The 26,687-nt window shown below is 54.1% G+C and overlaps 1 protein-coding gene and 1 pseudogene across 2 annotated transcripts; one reads left to right on the top strand and one right to left on the bottom strand.

Moving 5' to 3' along the window:
• Nucleotides 1-604: 604 nt before the first annotated feature.
• LOC105730682 (TBC1 domain family member 25-like) lies at nucleotides 605-10,823 on the bottom strand (annotated as a pseudogene).
• Nucleotides 10,824-11,189: 366 nt separating this feature from the next.
• Nucleotides 11,190-20,992, top strand: ALDH3A1 (aldehyde dehydrogenase 3 family member A1). 2 transcript variants are annotated; one of them, XM_012472069.2, is made up of 11 exons: nucleotides 11,190-11,261; nucleotides 14,047-14,230; nucleotides 15,700-15,931; nucleotides 16,441-16,526; nucleotides 16,834-17,042; nucleotides 17,842-17,959; nucleotides 18,535-18,676; nucleotides 19,312-19,478; nucleotides 19,889-19,988; nucleotides 20,526-20,656; nucleotides 20,745-20,992. In XM_012472069.2, exons 2-11 carry the CDS (start codon nucleotides 14,069-14,071, stop codon nucleotides 20,757-20,759), a joined length of 1,362 nt encoding a protein of 453 aa, XP_012327492.2. In that variant the 5' UTR covers nucleotides 11,190-11,261; nucleotides 14,047-14,068; the 3' UTR covers nucleotides 20,760-20,992. The 2 variants fall into 2 exon arrangements, with proteins under 2 accessions (XP_012327492.2, XP_012327491.2); XM_012472068.2 differs by having other exon boundaries at nucleotides 11,222-11,261; nucleotides 14,064-14,230.
• The last annotated feature ends 5,695 nt before the right edge of the window (nucleotides 20,993-26,687 follow it).

Below are 26,687 nucleotides of genomic sequence, written 5' to 3'. Positions count from 1 at the left end.
TGACTAGAATTATGAGGAGAGCCTGATAAAGTGGGAGTTACAGTTACAGTGGGAGAAGTCAATACCCAGCTGTCAGGCCAATCAATCAATAAAAGGCAATGATAAAAATAACCAATGCATCTGATTTAATAGGTGGAGTTTTTTTTTTTTTTTCATGTGTGTAAAGTATAGTTGTTAAAACAACAGACAGGCCAGGCGCGGTGGCTCATGCCTGTAATCCCAGCACTTTGGGAGGCCAGGCGGGCGGATCACCTGAGGTCGAGAGTTTGAGACCAGCCTGACCAACATGGAGAAACCCTGTCTCTACTAAAAATATTTTAAAAATTAGCCGGGTGTGGTGGCACGTGCCTGTAATCCCAGCTACTCAGAAGTCTGAGGCAGGAGAATCGCTTGAACCCAGGAGGCGGAGGTAGCAGTGAGCCGAGATCGCGCCATTGCACTCCAGCCTGGGTAACAAGGGTAAAACTCTGTCTCAGAAAAAACGAAACAAAACAAAACAAAAAAACAAAGCGGAATAGACAGGGTGTGGCCTCTGAGGGGCAGTGTCGAAGCACAGCCCCACATACTTAGACCTGGGGAGGAAGGGCTCTATGCTCCAACAGGTCTAGGGATGGCATGCAGGGAGGGGGGTTCTCATGTGTTGGCCCTCGTGGCACAGAATGGAAATCTGGTGTGGCTGATGGTGGGCCTGATCAAGATGTGGCTGTAGCCTCAGCCCCTCCTCCGAGTCCCACACCTCTGACTGCAGGTAATCAGCCGAGAGAGCCCCGGCACAGCACACGACACGCCCCAGGTGGTGTTTTTGCACAAAGCTGTCTAAGTACGTGGCCAGCTCATTGTCATCCAGCCCATTGAGCAGGATGTGGTTGTGGTGTTCCAGCAGGATGGCCAGGCAGAGGAACAGCATAAATGGGTTCCCCCTGCCAGACTCCTGGGGGGACTTCCCAGGGTCTTTCCGGGAGCCCACCTCTCGCATCAAGGGGGATCCTACAGCCATGTTACCAGTGGCAGACGCCTCCTGGGTGGATGGTGGAGATGAGGAAGGTGGGGAATCGGGGTGGGAAGAGGAGGAGAGCAGAGGGTTTGGGGAGTTTGGCAAAGGCTTGGAGAGGGACTTGGAGCTGATAAGGGAAGCTGGGTGGGGCAGATGGACCAGTGGGTCCCTACTGAAGCCCATGTTATCCCTGAGTTGTTGGAGGCCAGGGCATCCAGGATGGCTTGCTCAGGTGGCATCCCCCGATACCAGGCCCCTGGCTAGCTGTGGTCAGGTGGTCAGTGGAATCTTCAAAGGTGCTACCTCCTGCTGGCACTGTGGCTCACGCCTGTAATCCCAGCTCTTAGGGAGGCAGAGGTGGGAGGATAGCTTGAGCCCAGGAATTCGAGACTTGCCTGGACAATGTAGTGAGACCCCATTCTCCACAAAAAGGAAAAAAGTAAAAAACAAAGGTACTACTTCCTCCACCAGCAGGCCTCGGCATGTGCCTGTCACACGGGGCACCCCCTGCGGCCACCAAAACAAATGTCTGCCACTTGGCTGGGGGATCCAACCAGTTCTTCCTCATATTCAGGAGGATCGGGGGCAGTGAACTTCAGGTGACTTCAAGAATGCGGAGGGCATCGTCGAAGGCGAACTCACGCTTGAGCTCCAGCAGCAAATTCAGAGGAAAAGCAAAGACTTTTGTTCCTTCTGTATTATAATAGGAAAACAAAAATAAAAGGACCTATATAGTTTAAGTACCAAAAAAACCTACAAATTGATAAAAATAGAAATCAATGAGCTAGAAAACCAACATGCATCTCATTCATCCTTCTATTGGAATGGACAAGCAACTCCACGCATGGATTGGTCTCTGCAAGCGCTCACAAAACAGACCTGAGCTCATGGTAACTTCCGTTTCCCTGGTAAGGAGGATGGGAGCAGCAGACACGTACAAGGCTAAGAATGAGAACAGAATTTGGAGAAAACTGTATTCCACACTCTGGCAATACATTTGCAAACCTGGGAGGAAAGGACTTCTCAGGATGTGAGTCTCCTCAAGGGGACGCCGAGGTCAGATCCTTGGGTGAAACTTGGCTCAATCACTCACTAGCTGTGTGACCTTATGCAAGTCCCTTGGCGTCTGTGTGCTTCAGTTCCACATCTGTCAGATGGAAATAATGACAGTTCCTACCTCTTGGGTACTTGTGAGGACTGAAGGACTTCATGCATGGAAGTGCTCAGACCTGGCACACAGCAGAGGGTCAGGAAGGGGTGGAGTTGCTGTGTTGGCACACAGGCTGTGCATCTGAGAGAAAATCAGTGGCATTTCCACTTGCATTTGTAAAATCAACTCTTGAGGGATTCAAAGTAAATAATAAAATAATACAAATCTTAACAGAAAATTAGGAATTAATCCTGGGGCAAGGAGGACCCTCCTAATCTAAATGAAAACAAGACAGTTCTATTTAGCTATAAAAACTTTTATATAGCAAAAGATGCCATAAATAAAGTTTGTGGACAAACGATAGATTCAGGAAAATACTAGTGATACAGATGGCTGTAATATGCAAAGAGCTCATAGACACCAGCAAGGAAGGCACAAACGCCTATCAAGAAACGGACAAATGCCAATGGCCACTGCACAGTGAGGAGTGCTCCAATCACTGGGCGGCAGGGAAACGGCAGAGAACGTCGCTCGCTGCCAGGCCAGCCGAAGCTACAACAGCCCCTTAGGGCCGCCTCGGTGGACAGCCGCCCTCAACACCTGTGAAGACTGACAAAGCCAGCGTCCCTGGGATCTAACACACAGAAATACACACGTCAGGACACGCAAGGCGGCCCATGGAGCACTGATCCACAGTGGATGGCAAAGCGGTCTCCCATCCACGGGGACCCTGCGACTGCTTGCCCACTCAACGTGCTCACCACTGCCTTCACACGGCCCGGAGGAGGGATGGACTCCAGCTCCCAGCCACCCTGGAGGGAGTGGGGTCAGAAGATGCAGAAAAGAGGGTGTGACGAGGCTCCGATTTTTTTTTTTTTTTTGAGATGGAGTCTTGCTTCCTTGCCCAGGCTGGAGTGCAATGGCACAATCTTGGCTCACTGCAACCTCCACCTCCTCCTGAGTTCAAGCGATTCTCCTGCCTCAGCCTCCCGAGTCCAGGATGGTCTTGATTTCCTGACCTTATGATCCGCCTGCTTTGGCCTCCCAAAGTGCTGGGATTGCAGCTTGAGCCACCGTGCCGGCCTAGGCTCCGTTTTTAAAATGACAGCTCCCAGTGTCATGTATATTTTTACTTCGTGTATGTTAAATAAACACTGAGAAAAACTTAGGGAAAACTGTAAGGCCAATTGCCTTGCCGGGAGCTCGGACGCACACTCCCCCACTTTTTTCCGAAAGCTGGGACATACTCGGGCATGTTTCCTTCTCCCTTTCTCGCACAGCCTGGCTTTCCCTTAAAGAACCCAGTATGCAAGCAGGGTCTTGTGATTCTAGCCAATAAGCAGCCAAGTCTTTCTAGCCAGTAGCAGCCGAGTCTTTCTAGCCAATAGCAGCCAAGTAATTCTAACCAATAGCAGCCAAGTCCTGTATGCAAACAAAGGCTTGTAACCTTACCCAATAGTAGTTCTGCTCTCCCACAACCAATCGAGCTCCTTCACTCCCTGTAAAACCCCACGTCTGAGAGGAGTCTGTGCGATTTCTCCGGCCCCTCCTGTCGGGCTGCAGAACCTCGCCTGGGAGCCTGAATAAATTCCTTTATATTGGATCTTCTTGTGTTGGCCTCAGTTTCTTCTTTTTAAACTCGGCAGGAACCCAAGAACAAACCTCACGAAAACTTTGGGGATTACTGATGAGAGACTCATATTGAGAAGGGGTAAGCCGAGTAAGTACACAAGAAAAGTCCGAGCTAAACAATGTGTATTATGTCTGTAAAACTACATTTGTGTGATTATTGTGAAGAAATAAAACTTAAATTTTCTGGCCGGGTGTGGTGGCTCATTCCTGTAATCCCAGCACTTTGGGAGGCTGAGGTGAGTAGATCACGAGATCAGGAGTTCAAGACCAGACCGGCCAACGTGCTGAAACCTCGTCTCTACTAATGTAGTATTGGGATGCGAGATTAAAATAATTCACCAAGACAAAAGTATGCCAAATTGCAGGGTCTTTATTGCCGGCGACCACGGAGGACTCACGTCTCTCAAACCCGCGGCCACGAGGGGAGAGTGTCAAGGCTTTTTATACCCGAAAGACCACCTTGGGAGTGGGGTTGAGGAGCGGGGAGGGGGATCAACGGGTTCCAGACATTCCGAGGGCTGGTGGATTCTGTAAATCACCTCCTGGGCAGGGACGGGGGTGGGGGCCTCCGGACATTCCGAGGGCTCCGGGGCTTATTGTCACTTTAATTGCTACATAAATGATTTACAAAAGTCAAGACAAACATTAGTTTACACATTGTTTGGGTAGCAGTGGAATTTACAGATCTTAGTTCACAGGGGCCAAGATGGGATTAGCTTGGGCTGCGCATTCCGATAAGAAAGGCCGGCAATTCTGTCAGTTACTGATGAGAAAGGTAAACAACTTCACCTGGTGGACATTATCCAGAGCAGACTAGCAGTCTTATTTACAGAAACCAAGTCAGCAGTTATTGCAAGGAGAATGGGGCAGTTATTACAACTCATTTTTTGGAGACACAGCTTTGTCTTATAAAATGGCGTTGCTCAGGTTCTGGCTCTAGGCCAGCTATAGCACACTAAAATACATAAAAATTAACTGGGCATGGTGGCTCGTGCCTGTAATCCCAGCTACTTGGGAGGCTGAGGTGGGAGAACTGCTTGAACCGGGACCCAGTAGGTGGAGGTTGCAGTGAGCCGAGATTCCCCTACTGCACTCCAGCCTGGGCTACAGAGCAACTCTCCATCTCAAAACAAAACAAAACAAACAAACACAAAAAAGCTTAAATTTTCTTTGCATTTTTTGAGTAAACATTAGATTTCATGTGTGATGAGGGCACATTCCATGTCTGTTAAGATCCAGGATGGGGCTTCCCAGGCCCCAAGAGACTGGCAGCACCGACCCAAGCATGCCCTGGCATGTCCTCCTGGCGGGCCCACTGTGTCCCTTGCAGAACGGCCGGGGCATGGGCTGGTCTCCAGAGCTTTGCGGCTGGGGCTGCGGCCAGGCAGTGACTCAGGCAGGTTCCGCCTGGGCTGGGAGGGCCGGGCATTCCTTCTGTGAGGCTGCCTGTGCCTAACTCATCATGACTTGCACTTTGCTGCCATCCTGCCTGGCAGGCTAACTTAGCTAGGATGACCCCACATCCCCTCCAGCCAGCACTCATGCCATCTGCCCCACAGGTGCCCTTTGTCCTGACTCAGCAGAGGCTTCCTGGGAGCCAGGGCCTGGGCCTGGGAGCCACAGTTTCCTGGGAGCGGGAAAGTCCAAGGGAGACAGGGTGAAGACTGGGGCCTCTGCGGCAGCTTGGGGGAGGCTCCCCTTGCCCACACTCACCTCCCCAGGCTGCAAACCTGCAGCTTCTCCGAAGCATGTTGCGGCTGCTTGCCCATTCAACATGCTTACCACTATGCATGAAGCACTATGGCTAGTGGAGGATAAAGAGAGATGAAGAAGCCCAGAAGTCCTTTCCTAAGTGCTTTCCTACAAGTCCTCAGAAGGTGCAGACAGTGGGGGAAAGTGCCCTGGGCACAGCTAGTTCTGCTGATTTCATGCCTCTCCAAAGAGGGGCTCTGAAACAGTAGTTGACTGGCTGCTCTTGGCTGGGCACAATGACTCAATCACAGCTCTCTGTGGCCTAACTCCTGGGCTCAAGCGATCCTCCCACCTCCGCTTCCCCAAGTAGCTGGGACTACAGGCGTGTGCCACCATGCCCAGCTGACTTTTAAATTTTTCGTAGAGATAGGGTCTTGCTTTGTCACCCAGGCTGGTCTCAAACTCCTGGCCTCAAGAGATCCTCCTGCCTCAGCCTCCCAAAGTGCTGGGATTACAGGTGTGAGCCACTGTGCCTGGCTGAACACTAAGTAAGTATGTATTTGTACCCATTGAGCAAGCTCTCTTCATTCCCGCACCTCCCCACCTTCCCAGCCTGGTAACCACCAATCCACTCTCTATCTTCATGAGATCCACTTGTTTGGCTCCCACACATGAGGGAGAACACGTGGTATTTGTCTTCCTGAGGCATAGCTCTTTTAACCAATGGGGAGATCCCTGAGACCCACTGCCTAATCTTCTCCTTTCTACTCTTTTTTTTTTTTTTTTTTTTTTTTGAGACACAGTCTACCTGGTCACTCTGTCACCCAGGCTGGAGTGTACTGGCACGATCACAGCTCACTGCAGCCTCCACCTCCAGGCTCAAGCGATCCTCCCTCCTCAGCCTCTCAAGTAGCTGGATGTATGCCACCATGCCAGGCTATTTTTTTTTTTTTTTGGATATGGTGTCTTGCCTAGGCTGGAGTGCCATTGCATGATCTCGGCTCACTGCACCCTCCAGCTCCTGGGTTCCAGCAATCCTCTTGCCTCAACCTCCTGAATAGCTGGGATTACAGGCGTGCACCACCATGGCCAGTTAATTTTTGTATTTTTAGTAGAGATGAGGTTTCAACATGTTGGCCAGGCTGGTCTCGAACTCCTGAGCTCAAGTGATCTGCCCACCTCAGCCTCCCAAAGTGCTGAGATTACAGACATGAACCACTGCGCTCGGCCTCCTGGCTAATTTTTTATTTTTTGTAGAGATGGGTCTCTTCTCTCTATGCTGCCTAGGTTCCTTCTGTAAGGCTGGTCGCCTGACTGGGAGCTTGGACACCCCCCCACTGGGAGTTCGTACACGCCCACACCCCCTCCCTCTCCAGAAGCCTGGACATGCCCCATCATGTGGAAACCACATCATTACTCCACGCCCACTTCTGCACTTGGCACCTAGCCAGCCGTTGAAGAACCCTGCCAAAATGCAAAAGAAGTCTTGTAAATCTACCCAATAGCAGTCGAGTCTTGTAAATCTACCCAATAGCATTCAAACCCTGCCTACCTGCCAATAGCAAGCTTGCCCTGCCCACGCCCTGCTCTTCCACAACCAAACACCTCCACTCCCTATAAAACCCCACTTCTGAGAGGAGTCCGTGCGACTTCTCCGGCCCCTCCTGTCAGACCGCAGAACCTTGTCCAGGAGCTGAATAAATTCGCATCGGATCTTCTTGTGCTGGTTTCAGTTTCCTCATTTTAAACTCGCAATAACCCTTACACCTTCTACTCATAAAGGAAGTGGTTTCCCCTCCCGACAACTATTTCCAATCTAAATGTTCCTCGAAATTTAAGCAAACTCGCTTTTCATTCATTCATTCATCCGTTCAACACTTTTTTTGCTAGCTTTGGGTGAATTTGCTGAAAATCTTCTTGCTAAATGATTGATTATTTCCTGTCCGAGGGGTGGTTTGGTGTAGTGGGCTGCTTCCGTATCCTCAGAGGTCTCCCTTGTGCCAGGATATGGTACTGAGCAGAGGTTGAGATATCTGCCTTTGTGGACATTCCAGTCCATGGGGGGACAAGGAGAGAAGAAAAACAACCAACACATAGTCATGCAGACAGAGATAGGATTGCAGGTTGTGACAGGTTCTTGGAAGTAACAAAGGTTTTACTTAGAGGGTGAGAGAGGTCAGGGAGTCTGGTGCCGTGTGGAAGAGGAAGTGTCCCAGGGAGTGAGAGCAGCGTGTGCAAAGGCCCTGTGGTAGGAAATCGCCGGGCTCAGTCAAGGAATGCCAGCGGACTAGAGTGCAGTGAGAATGTGGGAAGTGGTGCCAAGGGAGGCTGGCGAGGCAGCCAGGAGCCAGACCAGGCAGGAGCTCACAGGCCATGGGAGGAAGTTTTCCGAGAGCAAGGGGAGCTACCCGGGATGTAAGTCGGGGAGAGACATGCTCACGTCCTCATCATCCACATGCCTCTCTGGCAGCTGGGATTACAGACCCCCAAATAAGACTAACAGAATGGGAAACATTCCAGAAACAGCAGAAGGAAGCATCTGTAGGATCTAGCACTTGGGGGGCCTGGATTGGGTGGTAGGTACAGAGTTGGGTGCCTGAATGAGCCTGGACTCAAGGAGAGTAGGCAGATGGCAGGAACGTTAGCCTGGGAGAGAGAGAGAGTGACAACCCAGGTGAGGAGGAGGGACTGGGGGTGGAGGACTAGGGCTTGCAAAGACTGCTTGCAACCCCAGCACTTTGGGAGGCCGAGGCGGGAAGATCACTCAAGCCCAGGAGTTTGAGACCAGCCTGGGCAACACAATGAGACCCATCTCTACAAAAAATGTAAACATTAGCCAAGCATGGTGGTGCGTTCCTGTTGTCAGGAGGTGGGAGGATCGCTTCAGAACCAGAATTCAAAGCTGCAGTGAGCCATGATGGTGCCACTGCACTCCAGCCTGGGCAACAGAGGAAGACCCTGTCTCAAAAAAAAAAGAAAAAAAAATCCGAAAAACAAGTATCCGCAAGCTTCTGTCACAACCCACACTTTTACCAGTACAGAAACTGTAACCAAAACCCAGACAGGCAAACAAGGATTTTGTTCTTTGTAGATTTTAACTGCTTCTAGGCTTCTTGCTCTGGCACTTCCACCACTACTGCTGCCACTTTCCATACCACCCACGCCACCTGACCTTTCCCGGGTGCCCTCGACCCGCCAGGCCCTGTTGTGGTCACTTTGCGACTCACTGCTGCATTGAGGGCTTTTGCTAGTTGCTTCCATGGTTCACCCAGGGGTAGGCCCTGGCCACGATGAGTCAGTTCCAAATGGCCTTCGGCCTTGCACTCTGCCCTCTACTCAAGGTCCACATTCCCTGGGGAGTCGGGGAGGCCCTGTGGGGAGCCCACCCCAACCCATGACTGGCCTGGAGCAGGCACCTGGTTGACCATCTCATCAAGTGGGAAGGGGTCACCTGCAAAGATAATCAGCTGCTGCTACCAGAAAAGGGGGAGAGGCTGGCACTGGCCTGGGTCCCCGCCTGGTCTTCCCCCTCTCAGGAGGCACCTCACTCTGCACCTACCACCCAGTCCAGGCCCCTCAGGTGCTAGGTCCTGCAGATGCTTCCTTCTGCTGTTTCTGGAATGTTTCCCATTCTGTTAGTCTTATTTGGGGGTCTCGTCATTTCTTGCCTGCATTGATAGAAGCTGCAGCTTTCGGTCTAGACCTTTCTCACACTGTGCCCTGTCCAGGGGGTTCTCTAAAACAAAAAACTATCAGATGTTTGTCTTTCTGATAAGCTCCTCGGTGCCCCGCACCCCCGCAGCCGGCCTGGCCCACAGGCCTCTGTGAGCCCCCGCCCCGGGAGCATCATTCCCCACCACACCCACTGCTGGCAACAGTGGACACATCACAGCTTTCCCGTGACGTCATGTTCCCTGCCTCCATGCCTTTGCTTCTGCTCTTCCAAGCCCCCTTGCTGTTCCCTGCTCAAATGCTTCTCACTCAGCTCTGATGATGTTCCCTCCCGAGGAGTCTCATCCCAGCCCCGCCAGCCTCCTCTGCCAATCTGGTCACCACAGTGTTCACATTATTTTGAAATTTCCTGTTTATTCCAGGGGAGGGAGGTGGACTTTTTCTGTGCCCCTTTGCTGTCTTTTACATTTTGTTTCAAGAGCATATATTGCCTGTCTTAAAATGCACCAAACATTTACAAAATACAAGCTCATTAGCTCATTGTAAAAAGTCAAATGTTGCTTAAGATGAAAACAGGTCTCCAGTAATTCCACCCCCATCAGTTGTCCCGTCACGTTGGGGCCACCCTTCTGGTCCTTTCTTGTATGTTAGGGCACACGTGTCTACATCTGCTGTACATCTGTACACACACGCACACTGTACTATGCAAGAAAGGACTAGTCCATCTGTTGTTCGGTAAGCTGTTTTTTCTTTCTTTTCTTTTCTTTTCTCTTTTTTTTTTTTTTTAGACAGAGTCTTGCTCTGTCATCCAGGCTAGAGTGCCATGACGCAATCTCGGCTCACTGCAACCTCTGCCTCCCGGGTTGGGTCAAGCAGTTCTCCTGCCTCAGCCTCCCAAGTAGGTGGGACTACAGTCAATAAATATTTATTGAGCATCTACTATAAATGCTGTATGGAGATTACAACAGTGAAGAAATCAAATTCTAGCTGTCAGGAGTTAAGGGACAGGGAGTAAACAAGACATAAATGCTCCAGAGAAAGAATAATGGGGGAAGAGAACAGCGTTGGGAGGGGTCGGGGCTGTTTCCCGCCGCACATCGGAGCGGTGTGGGTGGATGGAGGGGAAGGGCATTCCAGGTGGAGAGAAGCACGAGGGCCAGAGGATGTCCTCGGGACTAGTCCGCCACGATGGGGACCTTGCGTTTCCCTCGAGGGAAATGGGAAGCAAGGCCCCCATGCTGGTGAGCAGGCTGCAGGCGGGTGAGGGTGGCAGGAAGCGCCTGGTGAGAGGGGCGGCGAGTCCGTGGCTGCAGTGGGAGTGTGAGAGGTGACCACATGTGCCGTTCCACACCTGCCCCCTCCCCACAGCGGGGTGCAGAGCAGGAGCCCGGCGAACATCCCTCAGACAGCGTGGAAAGGGCTTTCCAGACGCCTTCCTTCCCAAGCGTCTCTGGTTTCCTGGGGTCCACACAGAAGGAACTTCCCAGAGTTCTCAACCTCCTTGGCCCTCTTCTCAGCTATTCAACAAGAGCGCAGATTTACGGACTGGAGACCCCCATCGAAAGCCCCCAGCGTGTGGCTCCCCAGTGTTAGGGTCCCTGTCTCCATGGGGCCCTGTGCACACTGGGGAATGTGAAGGGCCGGGGCAGTGGTGGCTGGGGGTGCCTTTCGGGGGAGCAGCATGCTCTCGCTGTGGCTCGTGGCTCACCCCTGCCGGCCTTACGTAACCAGAGAACTTGGGGAACGGCATCTGGCAGTGGCAGGTTGGAAAGCTGGAAGAGCTCCACGCCAGGCTGAATCAATCAGCAGCCCCCACGCCCAGGGCAAACACAGGCTCTTTTGAAGACTGGATGTGTGCCCTGCCCAAGCCTTCAGACACATTCTTGGATTTCAGAAGCAAACAAAAGTAGACAGCCCGGGACCTAATCCCCAAAACCAGGGCTGTAGGGAGCAGAGGTCCAGATTATGCCACACCCCGCATTTGAATATTGTTTATTCCTTCTCACGGGAACTTCCTGGGCAGGAACTCCAAGGGCTCAATGAAGGATGGTCCTTAAATACGTGCCCTCTTGGCTCTTGCCGTTCCAGGAGCCCCAGTTACCAGGAGAGGCTGTGTCAAAGGTAACCGTCTTCCCTGCGTGCCTTATTTTTCCTCTTGTCTAGGTGGAGCCTGCACTAGGAGCAGGGGCCCTAAGTGTTGCAAGTCTCTCAGGGGGCTGGTCCCTGCCTCCGGGACCATAATCTCTGGAGCATCCTTCTGGACCTTTGGCAGCTTTGTCATCCCCCAAACCAGGAGGTGGAGGTCCAGGGACCCTCGGAGCAGAGACGCCAAGGTGGCCGTGGGGTGAGAGGCCTTGATGGGCTGTGAGACTCCATCACTGGAGAGAAGGCGGCAGAGCCTAGTGCCAAAGGCATGAGTGGCCGACAGAGACGATGTGGGTTCAAACCCTGACGTGCCGCTTGCTAACTGTGAGATCAGACAGAGCATTTAGCGTTTCTCAGTCTCCCTTTCCTCATCTATAAAACGCATTCATCTCTGTTCATTCTTCATGGGCATCACTGCAGCGCTTTTGTGAGGATGGAAGGTGATGAGGAGGGGAGGGGGTGTCATGGAGGCAAAGTCAGCACTGGCACAGATGAGAGAGGCGGGGTGCAGCAGGGATATGGGGTGCGAGGCAGCTGGCTCTGGAGAGGCTCCCATCCGGGTGCAGCTGCGACGTGAGGGGCTTTGGTCTCCACTCATCTCTGTGAAGCGGCACCTTTGTTAACCTGTCTCTCAGGGAAGTCCCGGGAAGGCCATTCTGCCCAGAGACCACAGTTCTGAGTGGTGACACTGAGGTACAAGGCCAGTCCCGTCCCATGCTCACCAGGCTCTTCCCACCTGGGCTGCCTCCCTTGGTGGCCAGTGTCTAAGGCTGCTGCCCTGGTTTGACCTTACAAGGCTGGGGAGAGAAGCAGGACCTTCCTACAGGGCTGGGTTTGTGACCAGCAGAAGGGGCCTGGCCCATGGGGCTAAGGAGGTCCCAGTGAGGGGGCTTCCCCAGCCTCCTATCAGATCACAGGGAGGGGCCATAGAAGGGCAGGCTTAGAGCACCCTGATGCCAGCAGGTCCCTCCTCCCTGTGCAGAAAGCCTGGGGCTGGGGGTCAGAAAGCCTGGAGAGGGGAGGCAGAGGAAGGATCAGAAACCACTCCATGGAATGTAAGCAGGATCACATATCTATGTACAATGTAGTTATATATTACATGTGATATATAAGGTTTAAAAAAATGGAAATATCATATTTTTGCCGAGGTTAAAAGTTATGCTGTGTCTGCAGGTGGGCTGAGTATCTCTGAAAGGAGAGTAAGGAACTGGTAGCAGTGGCCCCTCTGGGGGTGGCCCTGACAGCTGCCGGAGCAGGGAGGAGGGAGGTGGACTTCTTCTGTGCCCCTTTGCTGTCTTTTACACTTTGTTTTATGAGCATGTATTCCCTGTCTTAAAATGCACCAAACATTTACAAAATACAAGCTCATTGCAAAAAGTCAAACGTTGCTTAAGACGAAAACAGATCTTCAGTAATTCCACCCCCATCGGTTGTCCCGTCATGTTGGGCGCCACCCTTCTAGTCCTTTCTTGCATGTCAGAGCTCATGTGTGTGTGTGCACGCACGCAAACACACACACCCCCAGTCCATCTGTTGTTCTGTAACTTGTTTTTTTTTCCTTTTCTTTCTTTCTTTCTTTTTTTTTTAGACAGAGTTTTGCTCTGTCACCCAGGCTGGAGTGCAATGGCACAATCTCTGCTCGCTGCAACGTCTGCCTCCCTGGTTGGGTCAAGCAATTCTCCTGCCTCAGCCTCCCAAGTAGCTGGGACTACAGATGCCCACCACCACGCCCAGCTAATTTTTGTATTTTTAGTAGAGACGGGGTTTCATCATGTTGGCCAGGCTGGTTTTGAACTCCTGACCACAAATGATCCACCTATCTCGCCTCCCAAAGTGCTTTCTAGGATTACAGGTGTGAGCCACCGCGCCAGGCCTGTAACCTGTTTTCTTTCTTATCTCCAGTGCCTGGGACACCCCTGGTGCAGAGAAAGCCCCTACAAACATGCTGAATCACCTGCTCCTCCTTAGCCCTCAACATGCACAGTAATCCGTCACGTGAGTGTGACAGGAGTCATTTAAACTGCTGACTTGGGTGTTTCCAATATCTCCCTGTTACAGTAAACAGTGATGACTTTCTTATTCGTGAATGTTTAGGAAAGGCTGTAGGACCTCTTTGTCACAGAGAAATATGTTTGAAAAGCTTTCGTCAGATATTGCCAAATTGCCCCCAGCGGGGCCATCGCAATTTGCCACTATGGTTTCGTGTATGGGTGGCAGGAATCGCCTCCATCCGTCTGTGGAAATCTGCAGCTCTGTGAATCCTTGGCGGGCATGAGCGTGCGTCTCCCAGGTGTGGCACGCATGGGCTTAAATACCAAGCCTGTTCAGCTCTGCCAAGAAACCAGCGCATTTTAGAACAATGGCTTAGCCAGGAGGGTTAGGCTATGTTTTCCTTTATCGGCTTGGGTGTGGAATCGCGGCCTGTATCCCCAAATCTACCTGGGGTGTGGGCCTGGGACTGTGCCACCAGCTTTGCAAGCAAGTAGCGGAGCCGGGGAGTCCGGGAAAGGCCCTGCCCCCAGCACGCTGCTAAGGACCCTCAGCAGCAGTTCCGCTCCAGACGCGTGTCGCGGCGGGTGTCGCCCGCTCAGGGGCGCAAGGCAGCCGGGGTCCCTGGCGTCTGAGCGAGGGGCGGGAGAGGAGGCGAGGCAGAAAGCGGACCTTCCAGAGGGAAGGCCATTTTCCGCAGGGCCGAGCCCGGGCCCAGGCAAGTCCCCTTCCTATAGAATTCAGGGCGCGCTCTTGCCCCCGGCCGCTGCAGGTGCTCTCTGTCCCCAGGCACCATGAGCCAGATCAGCGAGACCGTGAGGCGCGCCCGCGCCGCCTTCAACTCGGGCCGGACCCGCCCGCTGCAGTTCCGGATCCAGCAGCTGGAGGCGCTGCGGCGCATGATCCAGGAGCACGAGCAGGAGCTGGCGGGCGCGCTGGCCGCGGACCTGCACAAGGTGCCGGGGCTGCACAAAGTGTCGGCGCCGCGCGGTGGGGCGGGGGCGGGGGGAGTTGCAACCCGGAGAGGTTCGGGAAGCCGCCGAGACGGGGCGCCCCGCCCTCCCCTCCGCCGCGCCCCCGCTTCGCTGGCCTTTTCCTCCTGCCCCGGCCTCCGCGTCCCGCCCGCAGCGCCCCCTATTCCAACTCTCCTGCTGCTCCTACACCCCGAACTTCTGCCCCCGTCATTCCTCAGCCCCACGCCCGACCACCTGATTCTCCACACCAGGAAACAGCGCAGCTTGGCACCCCGGAGGACATGGGGGGCTCTTCCCTCTCTCCCCGTCTTCACTGGGGCTGTTCAGACCCTCACCCTGAGCAAGACCAGACGCCCCCGCATTCGCAGACCCCTGCTGCCCCCACATCCTGCCTGGGGTCCGGCGCTCCGGAGCCCATCCTCCCACCGACTACCTTCTTTGCTCCTGCACTTTTATTTTTTATTTTATTTATTTATTTGAGACGGAGTTTCACTTTCGTCACCCAGGCTGGAGTGCAGTGGCACGATCTCAGTTCACTGCAGCCGCCTCCCGGGTTCAGGCGATTCTCCTGCCTCAGCCTCCCGAGTAACTGAGATTACAGGCACGCACCACCATGCCCGGCTAATTTTATATTTTTAATAGAGATGACGTTTCACCATGTTGGCCAAGCTGGTCTTGAACTCCTGCCCTCAGGTGGTCTGCCCGCTCGGCCCTCCAAAGTGCTGGGATTACAGGCGTGAGCCACGGCGCCCATCCTACTTCTGCACTTTTAAATAAATTGCTCAGGATTTATTTAAACCAGAAACAACAAGGAAACCTACTCCGTTGACTTTACAGCTTCTGTGTTGCTCTTCACAGCCAAGTTTATAGAAGAGACACGTTTTCCGCTATCTGCACCCCCTCTTCTCACTCCTGCTCCCCTCAGGAGTTCCTGAGCGCCCAGCAGTCCTTGGCCCTGCATCCACCGCCAGACAACTCAAGGGCCTGGCTCCATCCTGCCTGCCCAGATCCATCCCCCAGTGCCCGGATCTAGCTCCCCTCCCCCAATCAAGGCCCCCTCCCCGGATTCATTCCCCCTCCCCCCGATCCAGCCCCTCTCCCCAGATCCATCCCCTCTTCCTGGATATACTCTCTCCTTTGCCCCATTCTATTCCCCCTGCCTGGATCCATCTCTTTGCCCATGCCTGGCCCCTTCACCTGCTCTCTCCCCTGGGGCCCCACACATCCAAACCTGCCTGGGCCCCACTCTGGCAGAAAGGGGTCCTCTCAGACCCACAGGTCCAAGCCTAATCCTGGCTCTGCCTCCCCCGGCGGGACCTTCTGCAGCTACCTCCACCCTGGGCTGGGTGGGTGGCCCCCCTCACCCTGGCAACTGAGCAGTGGGGCTCCCCACGGCCCCAGCTGCAGGCTGGCCCTGGCCCTGAAAGCTGACTCAGGCCCTGTCGCTGCAGAATGAATGGACCGCCTACTATGAGGAGGTGGTGTACGTCCTGGAGGAGATCGAGTACATGATCCAGAAGCTCCCCGAGTGGGCCTCGGACGAGCCTGTGGAGAAGACGCCCCAGACTCAGCAGGACGAGCTCTACATCCACTCGGAGCCGCTAGGTGTGGTCCTGGTCATCGGCACCTGGAACTACCCCTTCAATCTCACCATCCAGCCCATGGTGGGTGCCATCGCTGCAGGTGCGTGGCCCGGCCAGGAAGGGAGGCTGGAGGAGACCATCCCCCACCGCGGAGCCGTGCCAGGACGGACTCAGGCCGAGTCCTGGGGTCAGATAAGGGTTTGCTGGGCCTGTCGCAGGAGGCTGTGCAGACTAAGCTATTTAGCCAGGCCTTCTGGTGCCTGAGGTCCAGCCAGACTCAGTGTCCACACCCGATGATGGAGAGAGGGCCTGCCTTCCCCTGACTCTGTTAGGGGGCTGGAGCTGCTGTCACCTAATATGCATTCCTAGGAGAGGCCAGAGCCCAACTCAGAGGGGCGGGTGATGTAGCTCTGGCCCGCGTGTGCCTGTGCATGTCCCTGTGTCACGTGCCCGTGTGTGCTCCTGGTGCGCCCTGTGGCATGTGTGGGTGCCAGCAACTCCTCCATCCACTCTTCCTAGTGGAGGGGAGGCTTCAGGTGTGATCCTTGGGAGGGCGGAGCCTCTGGGTGGGGAACCCTGGGCACAGGCCTGGCTCTGTGTGCTCTGCAGGGAACGCGGTGGTCCTCAAGCCCTCGGAGCTGAGTGAGAACATGGCGAGCCTGCTGGCTACCATCATCCCCCAGTACCTGGACAAGGTGAGGTGCTCTCCAGGGCCTCATAACTCCACAACCTCTAACTGCTGAGGCCAGGTCGTTGGGGGGTGAGAAAAGGAGAATTCTTACAGTGAGGAGCCAGCTACTGGTGGGGCTGAGGATGGGCCTTAGCAGATGCCCTCTCTCATTGGGGTAAACAGAGCCCCTGGGTCAGGGAAGGGGGTCTACTGCCAGTTACTGCCCCTTCCCCCCGGGGTGGGCTGCTGGTCTCAGCCACTGCCCACCCACACTTCAAGAGTGAGGAGGGGCTTGGTCTTTGCTGAGCCTCCCCTCTCTCCTGGCATGGAAGGATCTGTACCCAGTAATCAACGGGGGTGTCCCTGAGACCACAGAGCTCCTCAAGGAGAGGTTCGACCACATCCTGTACACAGGCAGCACAGGGGTGGGGAAGATCGTCATGACGGCTGCTGCCAAGCACCTGACCCCTGTCACACTGGAGCTGGGAGGGAAGAGTCCCTGCTACGTGGACAAGAACTGTGACCTGGATGTGGCTTGCCGGTGAGAGGCACGGGCCTGCTGGCTGCAGTGGTCCTTACTCTGCCTTCCAGCACACGACTGCACCTCCTGCTGTGGGTCCGCTCTGAGTAGCACAGACACCCTCTGCTTCTCGGAGCCTTGGTCTGGTCCTTGCAGAAACTTACATGGGGGTGGGGGTGAGGACCACGGGGCAGAAGAGGAGTGGGGAGTCCCAGAAAGCTTCCTGGAGGGGGAGAGGTCTAGGCTGAGCTCTGCTCGCTGAGTGGGCATCACTGAGGAAGTGCTCCAAGCAGAGGCTGCAGGAAAAGCAATTGTGGGACATTCAGGACACAAGGAACTGTACTGGGTCCAGCCCTCTGCTGGGGCAGGGCAGTCTGAGGTCTGAAGAGCAGGACCAGAGGGGAGAAGGGCCACCGCCACTCGGAGTCTGGGGCAGAACCAGTATCTGCACCTGCCGACCCTGGCCAGGACTCTGACCACCTCCATATTCCACCTGTGTGGCCCCAAGAGATGTAGGGGGCCCGAGTGGCAGTGACACTTGGCTGTGCAGGGCAACAGCATGATCAGGGAGCACAGAGGCTGACCCCAACAGATGTCTTCTAGAAATTCCCTGCCAGTCCCCAGTGAATGTGATCGGGGCACTGGGTCTTCTCGGTCCAGTGTCTAGAACTGAGCAGACCGCTTGGGAGGACTCACTGGTGGCAAGGTCACAGCCAATGGCTTCTGCTGACCAGAGAGCTCAAGGGTCTGCAAAACGAGATGCAGCTCGTGTGGAAGCCCCAGTACCTCTTGGATTTAGTCCAGTCTGGGATTTTCACAGACGCATCGCCTGGGGGAAATACATGAACAGCGGCCAGACCTGTGTGGCCCCCGACTACATCCTCTGCGACCCCTCGATCCAGAACCAAATCGTGGAGAAGCTCAAGAAGTCACTGAAAGTGAGTCTTGGCCTTTTGGCGGGGTGGGATGAGAGGCTGGAAGGCACAAAAACACTGGATTTATTTTCTTCTAATATAAACATAATGCAAGCTAGGCACGGTGGCTCACACCTGTAATCCCAGCACTTTGGGAGGTGGAGGCTGGAGGATCTCTTGAGGCCAGGAGTCTGAGACCAGCCTGGGTAACATAGCAAGATCCCGTCTTTACAAAAAATGTTTTTAAATTAGCCGAGCATGGTGGCACAGTGGTGCATGCCTGTTGTCCCAGCTTCTCTGAAGGCTGAGGTGAGGCTGGAGGATGGCTTGAGCCCAGGAGTTTGAAGCTGTAGTGAGCTGTGATTGCACCACTGCACTTCAGCCTGGGCAACAGAGCAAGACCCTGTCTCTAAGAAAAATAAAAAGGTAATGTACACTCACTATAGATAATTTGGAAAAGATTAAAAAGCATAAAGAAGAAAAAAGCTCCACCAGAATCCCACCACGTGAAGACAGTCACTGCTGGCATTGATCTGTGCAGCCTTTGGCCATGATGAGGGTCTACGTCCTTACCTGAAGTCCCCTCCTCTTCTCTGCAGGAGTTCTATGGGGAAGATGCCAAGAAATCCCGGGACTATGGCAGAATCATTAGTGGCCGGCACTTCCAGAGGGTGATGGGCCTGATTGAGGGCCAGAAGGTGGCTTACGGGGGCACTGGGGATGCGGCCTCCCGCTACATAGGTGCGTGATCCCTGAGAGCACAGCCCACCTGCCCAGGCTGCCGGGGTCCCCAGCAAGTTCACAGCAAGTGGGCACAGATACTTGATAAGCAGACATGACTCCGGGATGGGGATAAATTGCTTTTACCAGGGGGCCTGGGGTCGATTCCAGCAGGCGGGAGCTGAGCACAGCCTCAGCATCCCCTCTCCCAACAAAGGCCCAGAGAGAGGGCCTCATCTTCTCACCCCTCTGAAGCAGCAGGAGCGGGGACAGCAGAGGCCATAGGAGCCCCAGGTGTGTCAAGCCATGAGGGGCCCCCAATGCCCAGCTGTGGGTCACCAGATGGGCCCACTTGGCCCCCAGTTTGTCAAGGAGACAGGATTCGGGTGGCCGGCAGGTGCAGTGTCTGCTCCTGGAGGCAGATCTCAGGTCCCTCTATACAGGTTAACCTGTAGTTGTCCCCAGTGGTCTGCCCAGATGGCACCCGGGACGCAGGTGGGAGCTATGGGAAGAGCTCTTTGGGCCTGGTCCCTACCCTTTTCCAAGCCTGGGCAGCTTCGCCTGGAAAAGGGTTGGAGCAGGGGTCTAGGTGCGTATACTTGCCGGTCACGTGGGGGTCTCCACGCCGTCTGACTCTGGCTGGTTTCCTGCCTCAGCGCCCACCATCCTCACGGACGTGGATCCCCAGTCCCCGGTGATGCAAGAGGAGATCTTCGGGCCTGTGATGCCCATTGTGTGCGTGCGCAGCCTAGAGGAAGCCATCCAATTCATCAACCAGCGCGAGAAGCCCCTGGCCCTCTACGTGTTCTCCAGCAACGACAAGGTGTGTGGTGGGCTGGGGGTGCCCTCCCCCAGGGTCCTGAGGCCCACAGACCTGGGTTCACACTGCAGCTTCACTGTTCTCTGTCTGTGTGACCTCGAGTGAGTCACTAGATCTTTCTGAGCTCCTTTTGCCTTGTCTCTAAGATCAGGACAGCAGCATCACCTGAGGGCATTGCATGAGCGATCCTTGTCCAGGGCCCTGCACACAGACATGGGGGCAGCTGCCATCACTCTGCCCGTGTGGTGCTGAGGGCCATGCAATCTGCAGGGAGAGCAGGAGACAGCGGCTGGGGCTCTGCCTCCACCAGCTCCTCTCCTTATGGCTCCAGGCTGTGCCCAGGCAGGGTGGGGCAGAGGCCTGGTGCATCCTGTGGGCAGGAGACTGAGGTCATTGACTGGGTCCTGGTGCAGGTGATTAAGAAGATGATTGCAGAGACATCCAGCGGCGGGGTGACGGCCAACGATGTCATCGTCCACATCACCTTGCACTCTCTGCCCTTCGGGGGCGTGGGTGAGTCTGGGACTGAGCTTGCTGCCTTCCTGCCTCCTTCTGGGGCTCCTAGGACTGGGCACACTCACCCAGGAAATTCAGGAGGCGCTGGAGCAGCCTGGCTGCAGCCTTCCACTAACTGCTTCCATGTGGGCCTTGGCCTCTGCCGGCCGTCCAGCAGCCACACTTCACCCGGGAGCGTAGAGGGCCCTAGAGGTCACCTGGTGCACCCGGCCTGTTTCATGGAGGCCTGAGAAAGGTGACCCAGGCCAGAAGTCACACAGCCATTTAGTAACAGAGCTGGGATTAGACCCATGGTGGGCACTCCCACTGTTGTCTCCAGCACGGATGCCCTGGGGACACCCTAGACATTGGCCATCCTCAGGACGCCCAGAAAAGGGGCACGATCTGGGGCTGGGTGCCGAGGGCCACAGCACAGGTGATGGGCTCTGCCTCCCTGTCCCTGCGGTTCTGGGATGCACCTGACAGGGTGGAGAGGGAGGCCTGGGGTGTCCTAGGGGCAGGATGCTGAGCCCTGAGCCGACTTCTCCTCTTCAGGGAACAGTGGCATGGGGTCCTACCACGGCAAGAAGAGCTTCGAGACCTTCTCTCACCGCCGCTCTTGCCTGGTGAGGTCTCTGATGAATGATGAATCCTTGAAAGTCAGATACCCCCCAAGCCCAGCCAAGGTGAGAGAGGGAAGGGGGCTGTCAGGGAGACCGGGCTGTTGGGGACCAGAGCCTGGGGATCACTGCCCTCTCCGTGTCCCTCTCACAGATGACCCGGCACTGAGGAGGGGCTGCTCCACCTGGCCTGGCCACACTGTGCCCCATCGGAGTGCGGAACGCCCTTGCTGGCTCTCCCGGCCCTGGGAGAATCGCTCCTGCAGCCCCAGCCCTGCCCTGCTCCTCTGCTGACCTGCTAACCTGCGCACACCCCTCTCCCACATGGGCCTGGGCCTCACCATCCCAAATCCCTACCCCTTGCTAGACCAATAAAGAGACCAATACAATTTTCTAACTCAGTAAATGCAGGCATAAGGAGCTTCTTTTGCAGCCCTGCACCCACCGACCTGTCCCGCCAGATCCCACTGCCCCATCCAGTGTGCTCACTGACGCACCAGCAAAAGCCTCTCATCAGCCCGTGGGGCCTTGTGCCAGGAGGCCATGCATGGTGTCCGGGTGAAACTTGTCTTCCTTTTAGACTCGGGGAGGTCAGCTCCATCTCTGGCGTGTCTAGCCAAGGAGAGGCTGAGGAGGCTGAGCCTTGACGGCACAGTGACTCAGATATGGGGAGCTGACATGCTTCCCAGATTAGCCTCACTATCTCAGGCAGGGGTCACTTTGTGAGATGATGCGGCAGACAACACAAAACGCCTCGGTGATGTCACACTGCCGCTCGTGAGGGCGAAGGACCCGAGGCCGGGCAGCACCAGCACCCACGGTGCCTTGACACTGTGGCGTTGGGCAGTGGCTGGCCCAGAGTCCGGCCCCAGAGGCCTGAGGAGCCAGGACAGGGTCCAGCAAGAGGAGTCTGAAGCTGGGGTTTCTGGGGGCTGGTCAGACCCAGAGCCAAGAAGCTTTCCAGCCTGGGCCTGGCAGGTGAGGGGAGGCTGCCGGGGAGACCTGCTGAGGCTGGACCTGCCCCGCCGGGTCCTCTACACACACTCTCCTGGTATCCTGCAGCAAAGCCCTCGCTGTGAAAGCTGAGATTTCCCTGTGAAAGCACAGAGCCCCGTGCCACCACCACTAGATGTGCCCAGCCCTGCCTGGGACCCTTGCCTGCCACCGGCCACTTGGCTGCTCCCAAGAAAAGCCCACCCTCGCCCTGGCCTGCGTCCTGCCACCGCCGCCCCCTTCCTGCTCCTGCCCTTCCTCTCTCCTGCGTCCTTAGTCTTCCCTTCCGTCCTGGACCATTCCTACTCTATAGCGTCTTGCACTTTAGTCAAAGTCCCCCAGACCCCAATTGCAACCAGAAAAGCCTTTGTTACCTGACCTTGAGCTCCTGACTCATATACCCAACTGCCAACTTGACCTGGGAACTTGGAGTCTCAATAGGAAATTAATGCTTGTGTGCCCAAAGGAGAACTCTTGATTTTCTCCTCTAAGCCATTCTTGCCCAACGCGTGTCACCCTGCAGAGTGGCTGAGGCCAAAATCTAGGAGCCTTGACTTGTCGGCTTTCCTTCATGGCCAAGACTTCCAAAAGCCCCCAGGGGAGCACCTCCAACTCTCACAGACACGTGTCCAACTCTGCGTTCCCACCCTCGCATCCCTGGCCCGAGCGCCAGCAAATGCTTCCCAAGTGGCCTTCTTTCCTCCACTCTTGCTCCCTGTGGTTCCTTCTTCACTGTGCATACAGATGATATTCCCAATACCAAAATCTCTGTTGGGGCACAGTTAAAATGAAAAAATCAGAGGCGTGACAGTGGCGCACGCCCGTTATCCCAGTGCTTTGGGAGGCCAAGGCAAGAGGATCACTTGAGCCCAGGAGTTCAAGACCAGCCTAGGTAATAGAGTGAGACACCATCTTATGTTTTATAAATATAAGAAAATGAGCTGGTCATGGTGGTACATGCCTGTGGTCCCAGCTACTGTGGAGGCTGAGGTGGGAGGATCGCTTAAGCCCAGGAGTTTGAGGCTGAAGCGAGTTGTTCTCACACCACTGCACTCCCGCCTGGGCGACAGAACAAGACTGTCTCAAAAAGTAGGAAAATAGAGCCTTAATTCTCTCTGTTGAAAATAGATTTCTCTCCCCTCCCTTGTCTTAGAGCACCTACTTTGCAAAGCATGTCATTGTAAGTTCTGTCTCTTTGAAATGTGTGTAAGTCTTTTCAGAAGCTATAATAAATAAGACTTGTCAGCTTTAAGAGCTAGACATGTCTTTCTCATAGGCTGGGGTGTCATCTCTTTGAAATGTACCCTTATCTTCTAGTTTCTATGAGAGGAGGAAGCTTAACTTCCAGTGGGCCTATCTGTCCAAGTTGCAAAATCACCTTCTGTCGTAAACATATGAGAGGTTTGGTTTTTTTCTGGATAGAGCCAATTAGCAGGCCAGGCACAGCGGCTAACCCTTGCCATCCTAGCACCTTAGGAAGCCAAGGCGGTAGGATCACTTGAGGCCAGGAGTTCAAGATCAGCCTGGGCAACATGGTGAAACCCCATCTCTACAAAATATGAGAAAATTAGCCTGGCATGGTGGTGTACACCTGTAGTCCTAACTTAGTGCAGAGGATCACGTGAGCCACTGCACTGCTGCCTTGGTGACAGAGTGAGACCCCAGCTCTAAAAAACAAATAAATAAATAAATGTGATGGCTTCCTGTTGTACTGAGGATAAATCCTCATGTCCATAAATCACCTCACAAAGTGCCATGTGTTCTGGGCCCCGCCTTACTCTCTGACCTCTGCCACGAACTTCCCAGTTCAACACCCACAGTCTCCTGCAAGCCTTTCCCTTTCTCAGAACTGTTCTTTCTTCTCCTGGATCCTTCTCCTCACGCCTCTGCCAGCTCAGACCTCACCTCCTTTCCCATCACTCTCCCTCACCTGCCTTAGCCTTTGTCATGTCTGCATATCTGTCTATTGCCTGTCTCTTCCCGATTGAATGCAAGCGCTGACCTCTGTCCATTGTATTCATTCTAGATCTCTAGAGGCTAGAACAGTGGCCAGCATGTAGCAGGTACTACGCAAATATTTGTTGAGTAAATGAATAAATGAATGAGTTTCAATGACATCAGTGGTATTTTATTGCTCCAAATCACCCCCAACCCCACACCATCATCTCATCTGAAATTATCTGATTTTATTATTTATTTGTTTATTTTGAGACAGAGTCTTGCTTGCTTGTCGCCAGGCTGGAATGCAGGGGTGCAGTCCCAGCTCACTGCAACCTCCACCTCCCGGGTTCAAGCCATTCTCCTGCCTCAGCCTCCCAAGTAGCTGGGACTACAGGCGTGTGCCACCACACCAGGCTAATTTTTGTATTTTCAGTAGAGACAGGGTTTCACCATGTTGGCTAGGCTGGTCTCGAACTCCTGACCTCAAATGATCCACCTGCCTTGGCCTCCCAAAATGCTGGGATTACTGGCGTGAGCCACCATGCCCGGCCTGAAATTAACTGATTTTAGATGACAAGTTTCATAGGATCCCACCATTGGATAAGACGGCCCAGAGGTTTTAAACTATATTAACCACAAAGACAATATTCTAATCAAAGATGGTGTGTTCTGTTGCCCTCACCCATCCCAGGTAAGGGCCCCACAGGCAATGCTCTGATAAATGACAGTTGCCCCAGCCGAAGGTGGGAGGAAGAGGAAGCGGCTGCCACACACTGCCTTCTCACCTCAACCTTCACCCCACAGTGGCCCTGTGCAGTGAGGGTGTGAACCTGTTTGCTAAAATTTATTTATTTTCATTTTTTATTTTACAGACAGGGTCTCTCTCTGTTGCTGGAGTGCAGCGGTGCAAACACAGCTCATTGCAGCCTCAAACCCCTGGGCCTAGCAGTTCTCCCCAATACCATGCCCAGCTAATTTTTAAATTTTTGTAGACAGAGTTTCACTATGTTGTCCGGGCTGGTCTTGAATTCCTAGCCTTCACTGATTCTCCTGCCGAAGGCTCTCAGTGTTGGGATTACAGGCGTGAGCCATCACACTGACCCCATTTATAGCTTGGGAACCTGAGGTTCAGGAAGCAGTGTCGCTGGCCAAGGTCTCCCGGTGCCAGCCACAGGTACCGCAGCTCTGGGGCATCTGGTCTCCTCTGGCATCACAGAGGCGCCTCAAAACCTTTGCATCAGGAGCTGCTGAAGCAGTTGCAAACACTGAGATTGGAAGAGAGAAAGTTGAGGGTTTCCAAGGACATTCTCCATCTGCGTTTTCCAAACTGAAGAATTAGAGCAGATGGGTGAGAATCATAATCACCTCTTTCTCCTCTTCCTCTTCCTCTTCCTCTCCTGTTTGTCCCCTTCGGTCTCCTTCTTCTACGTGTTGTTACTATGACACTTACAATTTACAATATCTCCTACTTTATTCATGAGGCCCCACGTCTGACCTTTTCTGAACTAATTTTATTTCCAAATTAGATCTCAATTTAAAAGAAAACTGCAATTAAAAAAAAACAGACTTGGTCTAGTCCCAACACGATGATTTAATCAACTATTTTTTCTTTCTGTGACATGGACTAAGGAATGGGCTGGGAAAAATAAATATTTGCACAATTATGATTCAGCCTTTTCACACAATTGCTATTGTCCAAAACATAAAGACCAAGAATCATCACAACTCCCACATCACCTAGGAGAGCAGGCGACATTTCCGTGTTGCACATCGCACTGCATGCCACACTGCGGACGGTGACAGAAGGGGGCTGCTTCTGTCCAGGAGCCACAGCCCTAGCCTGGCATTCTCCAGTCCATTGGTTGCTCCTGGTGTTTAGACTCTCAGATTAAAAAACAAAAATGTATGTAATCCTAGCATTTTGGACGGCCAAGGTGGGCAGATCATTTGAGGTCAGGAGTTCAAGACCAGCCTGACCAACATGGTGAAACCCCGTCTCTACTAAAATATAAAAATTAGCCAGGCGTGGTGACGAGCGCCTGTAATCCCGGCTACCTGGGAGGCTGAGGCAGGAGAATCACTTGAACCCAGGAGATGGAGTTTGTAGTGAGCTGAGATTGCGCTACTGCACTCCAGACTGGGCGACAGAGTGAGACTCTGTCTCAAAACAAAAAACAAAACAAATGTAATCAGAGTCTGTCCCAAACGAGAAACTAAAAGCAGAGACTCGAGCCGTTGCAGGCTTCTGTCTCTGCTGCGTTTCTGATGCCGTCTGTCTCCTGCTGTTCTACAGCAGAAGGGAAGATCGCGCCCACCTGTGCGTTCCTCCAGCAGGCAGCAGGCGTGGACTGCACTACAGGAGCTCGCCTTGATGGGAGCATCTCAGGCAGGGCCTGCAGGGTTATGCGGCAGGAATGAGTTACCCTCAGAATGGTGGCGGCTACAGAGGAGGTTGGGGGAGCTCTGCTCCACAAGGTCAACCAGAGAGGAGCTGACGGAGGCTTCACCATCTCAGGGCAGGGCTAGAGGTTCACCCACGCTGGGAAGGGAGAACTGGAGAGGCCACTCCAGATCACCTCCGCTCACAGCCCGTCAGCCAGGACCACCAGCCGGAGCTGGAAAGGTTCTGGGAACTGTGGAGGAGCTGGAAATGTCCCTGCTGCACAGACAGAGGAGGACAATAAGCATGAGAACACCGTGACACGAGAACTACCTACAAAGCCGGGCAGTGCCATGCAGGGCATGAGGGAGGGGCTGGGGTTTAGAGCTCACCAGTGAAGACCTGCCTGATGGAAAGGTGGGGCCCGGGCCCCTGAGCTCCAACCCTGACCTGCAATGACTCTCGTTCCCTCTCCCCCAACTGCTGCCACCCAGGCAGTCCCCACATCATCTACCTTGAATGTGGGCCCCTGACTCCAGCGCCCTCACCGCTCCCAGCCTGCCAGACTCCCCTCCACTGCCCGGCCACCTTTCTGCTTGCCCCATGCTGGGGTGCTCCAGGCTGAGCGGATGACATTTCCTGGTTCCCAATCTGTTAGAATGATGTTGAAATAGCAGCAAACTAAGAGTCAGAAAGGTTAAAAAAGGAACTCCACCAGCCAGCACTGACCAGGTGACAGCAGGGTGGCTTCTTCTCTGAGTCTCCTTCTTTCCCAGAATTTCT

This window comes from Aotus nancymaae, unplaced genomic scaffold (genome assembly GCF_030222135.1).
Source record: "Aotus nancymaae isolate 86718 unplaced genomic scaffold, 86718_ANA_hifiasm-v0.15.2.pri h1tg000018l, whole genome shotgun sequence".
NCBI lineage: Eukaryota > Metazoa > Chordata > Mammalia > Primates > Aotidae > Aotus > Aotus nancymaae.
This window is presented reverse-complemented; position numbering and strand designations above follow the sequence as displayed.